Source organism: Podarcis gaigeae, assembly GCF_964106915.1.
Source record: "Podarcis gaigeae genome assembly, chromosome: 6".
Classification (NCBI taxonomy): Eukaryota; Metazoa; Chordata; class Lepidosauria; order Squamata; family Lacertidae; genus Podarcis; species Podarcis gaigeae.
Window position 1 is genome coordinate 53,264,216 of NC_139682.1, and position 10,639 is coordinate 53,274,854.

The window sequence follows — 10,639 nt, forward strand, 5'->3', positions numbered from 1 at the left end:
CAATTGGATCTTGCACCATTATCCTATACAGAACTAAGCGCCATTCTCAATGTGGCATCCACAAACGTATTATGTTCAACATTTCCTGTTTTCACTCCCTTCACATGGGCATCTGCATGTAGTTGTATAGCTAAGATCCCTATTGGCACTGCAAATAGAAGTGGTGACAGAGAGCATCCTTGGCGGGTGCCCATGCTGAGGTTTATTGGAGCAGCATCGTATCCATTTACTGTAATTATAGTTGAAGATTTTGAATAAATTTGTTGAACCATGTGAAGAATTTCTTTTCCAAATTGTAATTTAGAATGTAAGAGTTTCAAATTCGACCATTCAACAGTATCAAATGCTTTAAAGGCATCAAGTGAAATTAATGTCCTTGGAACAGTTTGTAGCTGCAAGTCATAGATTACATTGAGTCTGCTATATTCCTTAATCTTAATCTCTTAAGCATCACAGCTGTGAATAGTTTCGCATCTACATTTATTAAAGCAATCAGCCTATATGAATCATGCAAGGTGGAGTCTTTCTCGGGCATCAATATCGAAGTTAATTTTGATGTGTGTCAAGCTTGCCCACCCTCTAGCACTGAGTTAAAGAGCTTAGTTAGCCATGGTTTCAATTCTACTTTAAAAACTTTATACTATTCTCCCTGGAGTCCATCAGGCCCTGGAAACGTTCCTGGTTTTAATTTTTTAATTGCTTCTTGTACTTCCTCTAAAGATATTGGTTGATTTATGTAATTTCTGTGCCCCTCTGACAACGGTTTAATAGTTGCTTTTGAGAGGTAATATTCTATTGATGCTTGTGATGGATTGTCAAAAGAGTACATAGGAATCCTAATTCAGAACGCGTTCCTAATCCAGAATAGGATTTATGAAAGTGTTCTGCCAAAATTCCACATGCACAACTGGACTGGTATTTGCCATCTAAAGTGCTGTTTACATGAACTGTATCAGTTTCCCTCCCCATTCAAAGTGGAACTTCAGGAGCTACATCAGCACCACAGGGGAGGTTAGCATTTCCCTCCTAACCCCTGCAGGTCAGTTGCTGGTCAGACATGGACACCCCAATGGCTGTGTACAGTTTAATAACATGTACACTAATGTAATTAACATCATGTCTCATTTTGGCCCAGGCATTTATTGATGTGAAGGAATTTTCCTTCAGATTACACTGGGGTGGGGGAAACATATTGCTAAGCGTGCAATCCCATAATCCTATACAGAACTAAGCCCCATGGAATTCAATGGGCATTATGACCTTGTAAGTGGGTATAGAACAGTATTCTTTTTTGTGAATGCCCCTTTTTCCTTTAGCTCTTTTAGCCACTATATCAGTTGCCATTCTAATCCAAAATTCCATGACTTATTTTCTGTTGTAGGAATTTAATCCTCTAAGATTCTCCACAGAGAATTCAAAGCATCGCCACCCATATGCTTTCTTGCCTTTTGCAACAGGGCCAAGGTAAATATATCCTCACTCTATACTTTGCACTGTTCCCTCCATAAAAGGAGACTTTGACATTAATCTTCCATGAAAGACACAACTGTGTTCAAGGCTTATAAAATTGTGGATGAGTCCGAACACTATTGGATGCCCAATATTTTCAGATCTATGCAAATCAATACCTGGATTCACTTTTTAGGATTAATATTTCCTCTGCCTAAATCAGGCATAGGCAAACTCGGCCCTCCCGATGTTTTGGGACTACAACTCCTATGATCCCTGACCACTGGTCCTGTTAGTTAGGGATCATGAGAGTTGTAGTCCCAAAACATCTGGAGGTCCGAGTTTGCCTACGCCTGGCCTAAGTACATTTAATTATTTTTCAATTTATAACTTTTATGTATCAGCTGCTTCCTAGCTGAACCTCTTAGAACAGCTTTGGAATTAAAACACTGAAATGCTAGATAAAAATACACAATGAAAATAATTGACAATGCATATTACAGCAAAGCAGAACAAATCGCCAGCATAAAACGATAAATACTCAAATGCCTAAAAGGGTGGGGCATAGAAAGGAGAACAAAGATGGTGACAGACATTAATTTCTGAGAAGGGAAACCTAAAAGTGAAGGAGCAACAACCGAAAAGGCCCTGATTTGACCATCTGCAGAATGCTCTTCTGTTTGTAATGTAATGTTGCCCTTCATTCTGTTGCCCTTCATGCACTCAGGAACTGCATTGGACATCAGTTTGCCATGAATGAGATGAAGGTTGCTCTTGCCCTGACGCTCCTGCACTTTGAGCTTTTGCCTGATCCTGCCAACCTCCCGATTCCCATGCTGCAAATTGTCATCCAGTCCATGAATGGGATATATCTGAAGCTGAAGGCTCTCCACTGATGCTTGCTATTTCCACGGTAGTAATGTTTGCTTCAGGGCTATCAATTCCTGCCATTAAATATTGGTAGGCACCATGAATATTAATATTATGCAGTGCATTTCTGCTTTTCTTCTGAAGGGAATTGTTGTCCTCTCTAGGCATACAGAAGCTGGTTCAAAATACAGCACCATTTCCAAATATAGATTCTTTCAGTATTTTCAGTCAGCTATTACTGCAATAAAAACGTTCAGTAATCAACACAACAAGCTTCCTTTAACCTACCAGGTCATGTTCAGAATAGAATCATTGAAATAAATGAACTGGATTAAGTCCACAACTTGCAAGATATTTCCTTTGAGTATCGCTTATTTGGGTTCCTTCCTTTGTCCATTACACTTTAATATTCTAATTAAGAACATTATGTATGGGGCATGGGCTGTCACCTACATTTGGGGGGCTGGACTTAGGACAGTGGCCATATTCCTACTGTTAATCATGATAACACATTATGTGGTCATGGTCATGAATGAATCCCCTTCTGTAACATTTAAAATAAGTTACCTTCTTGGAAAAATTCACACAGTGGCAAATAAGGGCAACTGTTAATTTTCTTTTTCATTTGACCTCCTCAAACAGTAATAGACTAGGAGTTATCTTAGCTCACCAGCAGCTTTCTTCTTCTCAGTCCTATCAGACTAGTTGAGGAAATAGCTAAGAGAAGATGGTAGCAAATCATTATCCAGCCAAGACCCTGTTATTATTTTAGACAAGTATTTGCCCCTGGCAGATGGGATGTTGGGATAGAGGATATTTAATTGTCATGAATTCTCCTGTGCCTATTGAACCTGTCTACTGCAGAGCTTCGGTTATTTACAAATATGCCTGGATTTTAACTTTTTATATGTTTTACATTGTCTACTTTGGGGGTTGTTCTTTTAATAAAACAAAGTATGCATCAGTCTGTTCAATAAAAAATAGATCATAGCTATTCTGCACAGGGAGAAATCCTGATCTTTTGGACTTTCTCATGTGTTGTAGTCCTTAAGTGGGTTCTCTATTGGTAGGAGAAAATAACAGAGACCAACCAGAGAATATTGAGAAGCAAAGCAGCTAGTAAGCCTGATCTTTATTAAAGCTGTTGCAACAGGGTGCTCCCCTCACATGCAGGACGACAGAAGAGGACCCAGAACAAAGGTGTGCCTGCCCTTATATAGACATTTTAAATTCCCTGGCCTGGAGCTCAAGACCACCCTCTCCATACATCATACATACATCACAGAAGGGGTGTAACCCAAGACCACCCCCAAAAAACATCATACCAACATCACAGAAAAGGTGGTCTACAACAGAAATTTGAATGTTGTTGTTTTTCCTGTCTGCCAGGTTATCTGATTGCCTTTCCTTCTAGTCTGCCCATTCTTTTGAAATGGTGATTACCCAATTCCTGTAACAAGGAAGGTTTTTTTCACCTCCTCCCTCCTTGCAGAGAAACATTTGGTCAGCTTGGGAGTCAAAAAGGTTTCAGGACTGTCTTCCTGTGCTGCTTCAGACATGTGGTTTATGTATTTATGTACATGTTTCTTTGGTATATTTATGAACATTTATTATATATCTAAGACCTTAAAATTCGTATTACACATGCCCCCTCCTTGTTGCTGATCTCACACGAACTGTTCTGTGGGAAGGGTCTTGAAGACTTTTAAAATACGTAACAAATATTTGTTGTAGTTATTAAATGTGTAATTTAATTGTAAGTCTTCTTAGAAATATTTATTTCCTGAACTATGGAATATAAATTACTATGATAAGAGAAGAATGTAATAAATCTAGAAGTTACAAATAAGAAAAAAAAATATCATATTGACTTCTTGTACAACTTATGGAAATATATTAACCATTTTTTTTAAAAGGTTAACCAAGCAATTTAAATTTACACACACTACCATATAAATAAAACAATAATTTTATAGAAAAGGAGACACTTTTTAGATATAACCCATGTATTTTTTCCTTTCTTGAGCTAACCTAACCTCAGCTGGGAGCCCATGGCTTAGTCCAATAGCAGGGCCTTGAAAAGCTCCAAGCTGCTAACTACCTCCAACCAAAGCTAGAGCAGTGCTCTTTTCCACCTTGGGTAGCCAGGAGTTGTTGGACTACAACTCCCATCATCCTTTACCATTGACTAAGATGGCGGAAGATTATGGGATCTGTGATCCAACATCATCTGGGGATCCAAGGTGGAAGCAGACTGAAACCTGGCACTCTGTCCTCATGAAAATCCATAATATTAGTGCCATTTTCCCCCTAGCATACAAATGTATGTAATTTTGTCTAATATGTATATTTTTCCAAAGCAATGTCCTTAACAGAATATGTTGTTCAGTTTCATTTTCACAAATACATGCATTTTTATGCACAATTTACTTCAGTGTATGTTAGAGAATTACACCACAAAATTCGGAGAAGGGCAAATTTTGAACAATGCGCTTTGTTTCTTGTATCATTTCAGAGATTGTTTATTGTTTCAAAAAAAAATTTTTTTTAAAGGAAATAGGTCCCCTATCACTATTGGGGAATTTGCAGCTACTGGTATAAAGACTTTAGTTCCTGAGGGGAGACTGGCTCATGGGATGCCTCTGGCTAGATAGCCTTTTCCAAAAGTATAGGATTCAGTCCATGCAGATGATGAGGGAAGCCCAACTCAAGCAGGGGTTGGCTGACAACATTTATTGAAACTGGAAACATTTGCCATTTCTCAGTAGAAACAAAAGTTGAATAAAATAAGAGGCAAATGTAAAAGCCAAAGAATATATTCTTCCCTATTAGAAGTTTAAAATCTGCCTCAAATGTCCTTCTCTATACCAGTCCTCCTTGAGGCTACTGTGATACAGTGGTACCTTGGTTTGCAATCGTTTTGGATTACAACCACGTCAAACCTGGAAGTGTGTGTACCTTTTTTGGATTACAACCCCCCTTTTTTTTGGAATGCAACCAATTTTTGGGGGGAGGCACCATTGACGAAAGCGCGTCTTGGATTAAAACCTGTTTTGATTTACAACCGGACCTCCAGAACGGATTATGGTTGTAAACCAAGGTACTACTGTATCTTCTTTGAATATCAGGTAATTCTGGATGTACTAGATAGTTCCCCTGATAAAATACTTAAGCACCCTGCATGCGGCTGGTAAAACAACATTTCCCAATAACAGTGATCTGGATCCAGCTCTGAAGGGAGGGAAAGGTGAGGATAGAGCGCCCACAGGGCGAAACCAATCAGAGCATTTGGGTAGAGGTTCAAGCAGTTCCCATATAACTACAGCACCAGGGGCCACAAAGTTGTTCTGGCATTTTGAGACAGCACTGTCAACAGAACCAGAAACCTTTCAGGACTTATTCTCGATAGTGAGCAAAACAAAGCAGCGGGCAGCTGGCAATGGAGAATCTAATTAATCCCTTGTGGTCCTGGCTCCCCAGGAGTTTCTCTCAGTTTTTCTATTGGACTGTGGCGTTGATCTTCACCTGTGTGGCTCTGAAAGCCATCCAGCTATTTCATTTTTTATTTATTTATTAATATTTATTGAACATTTTCAAATATAACAGAAAAAAGAAAAGAAATAAAACATCCATTTTATAACCTTGTTTTCATTAGCATCTTTCCAGGACTTCCCCACCCCACCCCCTCTTGTATTCCAATTCCTTCAAATAGATTCAGCAAGTTCTTACCCCAAATTTTAAACGCATTATAATTAACCCAATGTTAAAAATGTTTTTCCATCCCCTAAAATCGACCCCGCTCCCTTCCATGAGTTCCCCTCTTTAGTATGCAGAACAGATTAAAATGGAAAAAAATAGAAAAATGAATAAAGTATAATTTAACACCCTTTGGATTCCAAATTTCCCTCCCCCCTTTCCCGGTTACGTTCCCCAATGTCCATCAATGCCTGTTGTTATCCTGGAGATCCCACATCTAGGCCGAAATCCTTCACAAGTCCACTTTGCCATCTTTTTAATAGTCTTTGCCGTCTTTTTGATCATCTTTAGTTTCGAGCGTCCAATCTTAGAAAAACTCTATCTCAAAAAGGTCCATTTTTTCCATCCAGATCTCTGTATTTAAGAATAAAAACTCCAATTTTGTTTCTTTAGACCTTTCAAATCTGGATGTCCCAAATGTTCCCACTCCCAACTTTGTCCAATTCTTGTTGTTCATGTTGTTTTTATTGTTCTCTCTCCTCACTTTCCTCTAGTTTCTTTTCCTGCTCTCCTGCAAAAATGTTCCAATTCCAAAAGCTTCTAAATCCCCTACAGAGGCTTTGTTATTCAGGAACAAAACTTTACGTCAAGTCCCTTCCATTCTTCAATAGATAAGTCTATTGTCTCCTTTAGTGTAGAGACCTCTGTAGACAAAATAGTGTTCCATTTCTGCAGTTTCCCAGGAGATAAAAAGTCCAATTCGAATTCCATGCCAGCAATACTTGTAGTGTCCCACAGCCCCTCTAGAGGGATTATAGTAATTCAGTTTCCTTCCAGATCACACCCAACAGTCAAAGTAACTTGTTATTCCTTGTTTTAAACAATTTATATCTAATTTGTAACAAATGTAACCGGCAAAGTCCTCATAACAAAGTTCTCTTTTTATTCTTCAGCTTTGACAGCTCCTTTGACAGCTGTCAAAGCCTCTGTTTCTCCTCTCCCGGCACTCTCACGGATCACTCCCGGTTCCCGGGGGGGGGTGCATTTTAGCTCACATTCTACTTTTCTCCTCCAGCCCAGTCTTATAATTTTCCATCGTGAAATTAGTAACTTTGTCAAACTTAGGTAGCACTCGATCTTAGCTGTTAAATCCTTTGCTTTAAATCCTCTACGACAGGGGGGAGGCTGACTTCCTTTTTGCACCTCCCCCGCTCGCTCCGAATTTAAAATTTAAACTTTTTTTCCCTTTTTAAGTCCAGTTTCCAATTACTCACGGGTTGTTCTTTTAATCCGAATTTTCAATGGAAGAAGTCAGCGCTCTCCGCCAAATGGCATGCGGCTTCGCTCGGTAGGGGAAGCGGAGGACTCATAGCACCACACCCCCCCCCGGCACCCGCTCCGTAGCCTTTAAAAAGGCTCCTTCGCGGGTCGGGGGCGCAAACGGTGCCCGCCGAGTCACCATGCCCATGGGTTTCAGCGCCCATGGTTTTTGAGGGTCCCCACGACGCCGACACGGTAGAACCCAGTCCCTGCCGAGCAGGCTCCCTCTGAAACTCGGAGGGAGTCCGCCATTCGGCGATGGCGCCAACCCGGAAGTCTGCCATCCAGCTATTTCAGACAAGGCAGAAACTGATCAAGGGTTTCAGGAGTTTCCCAGGACCTCCCAGCCACTGGCTGTATGGCCATATCCACATGGTAAGGGAATCTCTGACTTTCCTGGTGAGATGTTGGGTCTCTCTTTGTAAAACTGTGTTTCTCAATAAGGAACTGAAAATTGACTGAATGTTGTGTTACCAGTCACCATCCAGTTGTGCCTAAACTGTAAGACAATCATTATGAAACTAAGAAACTTTATTTGGTGTAGTGCATTAGTAAATGAAGTTAAAAGGATCATACAAAGATTGTGCAACGTACTCATGTAGGAATGTAGAATGGCCAGCCTCTGGGACGTAACTCCTGGCACTTTGTGAATGGAGGGCTGTCAACAAGGGGCTGCAACCACCCCCCATCCAAAGCAGGGTAAGTGGCCATTTCAGGCCCAATCGCAAAGCCCTGTGCGAAGCCAATAGCTATGGTGTAAAAGAACATACTTGACAAGACAGCAATCTAAGGAAGAAAATGGCCACAACTTTACATTTGATGGGCTGTCCCGCCCTGCCATGCAGCCAGCTTGGGAATATAGAATGGCTAGCATCTGGGACATGACTCCTGGCACCTTGTGAATGTAGGGATGCCCATGAGGGGCTGCAACAGGGAAAGCAGGGTAAGGGGCCATTGTGGGGCCAGTTACAGCACACTCCACCCCTGTATGAAGCCAATACCTATGGTGTATAGGAACAAACCTGACAAGGCAACAATCCGGGGGGTGGGGGTGGCCACAACTTTATTGATTACAGGTGTAGGTAGCTCAGGAGGGCTGGAGGGCTGAAAATTTGAACAGGGTAATACCATGTATTGTGGCCTCCCCAAGTTAATAATCTGTAGTCATACATTCAACCTCTACTCCCCAGCTCCCATATTTGGCATTCAACTCTTTGCATTTGTGATGGATCTGTTTCTCGTATCCAGTGTTACCTAAAACTGGGGAAAGTTCTGCAGATTTGCACCCACAACAGAGGATAAGCAAACAAAAACTTTATTTAACTGCTGTACAATTTGGTGGCTGTTTTTTCTTCTTAAAATTTGAGTTCAATGGCTTATTCATGCTTAACCAGTGTATGTTCTTCTACATCTGAGAGGTTGAAATGAAATTGATAAGGGGAGGCCAAAGCAGAACAGAAAGAAAGCAGGTTTAAAAATTGATTAATGATTCAGATGAAACCTGAGGGGAAAACAGCTTGTAAAGTCAAATAAACAAGAATTCCTAGCCCTACCCTTGCTCATCCAAACCTGCCCCTTTTTACTGCCCCTGTGGGAGAAGGTATGAAAGCCAGTTAATGACACCTCCACGCTGTGCCAAGTTTCCTGGATGAGAATAATATCAAAGCCAGTTAAGAAGTTGCAAATAAGAAAAATTATAATATTGACTTCTTCTACACCTTATGGATATGTATTAACCTTTTTTTAAAAAAAGGTTAACTAAGCAATCTAAATATGCAAACACTACCATATGAATAAAACAATAATTTTATAGTAAAGGAGACACTTTTTAGATATTTTCGATATTTTTCCTTTCTTGAGCTAACCTAACCCCAGCTGGGAGCCCAATGCATGCAGTGCTTTTTAGGGTGGCTTAGACCAGTGGCGCTGTGGGTTAAAGCCTCAGCGCCTAGGACTTGCCGATCGAAAGGTCGGCGGTTTGAATCCCTGCGGCGGGGTGCGCTCCCGCTGCTCGGTCCCAGCGCCTGCCAACCTAGCAGTTCGAAAGCACCTCCGGGTGCAAGTAGATAAATAGGGACCGCTTACCAGCGGGAAGGTAAACGGTGTTTCCGTGTGCGGCTCTGGCTCGCCAGATGCAGCTTTGTCACGCTGGCCACGTGACCCGGAAGTGTCTCCGGACAGCGCTGGCCCCTGGCCTCTTGAGTGAGATGGGCGCACAACCCCAGAGTCTGTCAAGACTGGCCCGTTCGGGCAGGGGTACCTTTACCTTTACCTTTAGACCAGTAGCAGGGCCGCAAATAGCTCCAAGCTGCTAACTTCCTCCAACCAAAGCTAGAGCAGTGCTCTTTTCCACCTTGGATAGCCAGAAGTTGTTGGACTACAACTCCCATCATCCTTGACCATTGACTAAGATGGCGGAAGATTATGGGAGTTGTGATCCAACATCATCTGGGGATCCAGGGTGGAAGAACATTGAAAATTCATCAACACTTTAGTGCTGATTTCTCCTAACATGCAAATATATGTAGTTTTGTCTTATACGCACAATATAGTTTCATTAATAGAATGTTTTGTTCTTCTATTTTCACCAATACATGCATTTTTATGCATACATGCTGGAGAACTAAACTGCAAAATTTGGAGAAGGACAGATTTTGAAGGATGGCCATTTTGGTTCTTGTATCACTTCAGAAACTGTGAACTGTTTCAGTTTTTGATTAAATGGAAATTATGTCCCCTAACAGTATTGGGGAATTTGTGGCTACCAGTATAAAGACTTCAGTTCCTGAACATCCAATGCTATTTGAACTCTTATCATTTCTATAAAATAGAGGAGATTTTATCCACAGACAAACACCAATTAAGGAATGATGCTACTGGATAGAATCAGTACGTGATTTGCAAGCGATCAAATCCTCTAAATCAGAGGTAGTCAACCTTTTTATACCTACCACCCACCATCTTTCTTGATGGTAAAATTTCCTTACCACCCACCAGTGCTCGATGGAAGGAGGATTCAGCTTGTGCCGTAGAACCCCCTACCGCCTACCTAGAATCCTGAAATGCCCACTAGTGCAGTGGGCGGTAGGGACCAGGTTGACAACCCCTGCTCTGAATGCTCTACTTGGTTCCCTCTTCTAAAAACGGTCCATTTTAGAGCCAGTTACCTGTCAAATCTCCAGCCCGACTCCCTAAGATTTGCTTTTCCTGAGCTGCATTTTCAAGCTATGCCCTCCGTCATCCTAGATGGATGATTTAACAGGATACCATACGAAGACACACTCTGTATATGTGGGCAACTGCA

The 10,639-nt window shown here is 41.2% G+C and overlaps 1 protein-coding gene across 1 annotated transcript; it reads left to right on the forward strand.

The window, feature by feature from the left end:
• Positions 1–1,221: 1,221 nt before the first annotated feature.
• On the forward strand, positions 1,222–3,148 carry LOC310846283 (cytochrome P450 4B1-like). The gene is made up of 3 exons (XM_083742585.1): positions 1,222–1,263; positions 1,382–1,464; positions 2,177–3,148. The coding sequence occupies exons 1-3, from the start codon at positions 1,237–1,239 to the stop codon at positions 2,343–2,345; spliced, it is 279 nt and encodes a 92-aa protein (XP_083598711.1). The 5' UTR covers positions 1,222–1,236; the 3' UTR covers positions 2,346–3,148.
• Positions 3,149–10,639: the final 7,491 nt, after the last annotated feature.

Excerpts from the sequence above, each read along its gene's own strand:
- LOC310846283 (XM_083742585.1), top strand. The coding sequence starts at position 1,237 with ATGGAATTCAATGGGCATTATGACCTT. Across the intron at positions 1,264-1,381 it reads TCAATGGGCATTATGACCTT|GAATTTAATCCTCTAAGATT; the intron begins GTAAGTGGGTAT and ends TTTCTGTTGTAG. Across the intron at positions 1,465-2,176 it reads CCTTTTGCAACAGGGCCAAG|GAACTGCATTGGACATCAGT; the intron begins GTAAATATATCC and ends TCATGCACTCAG.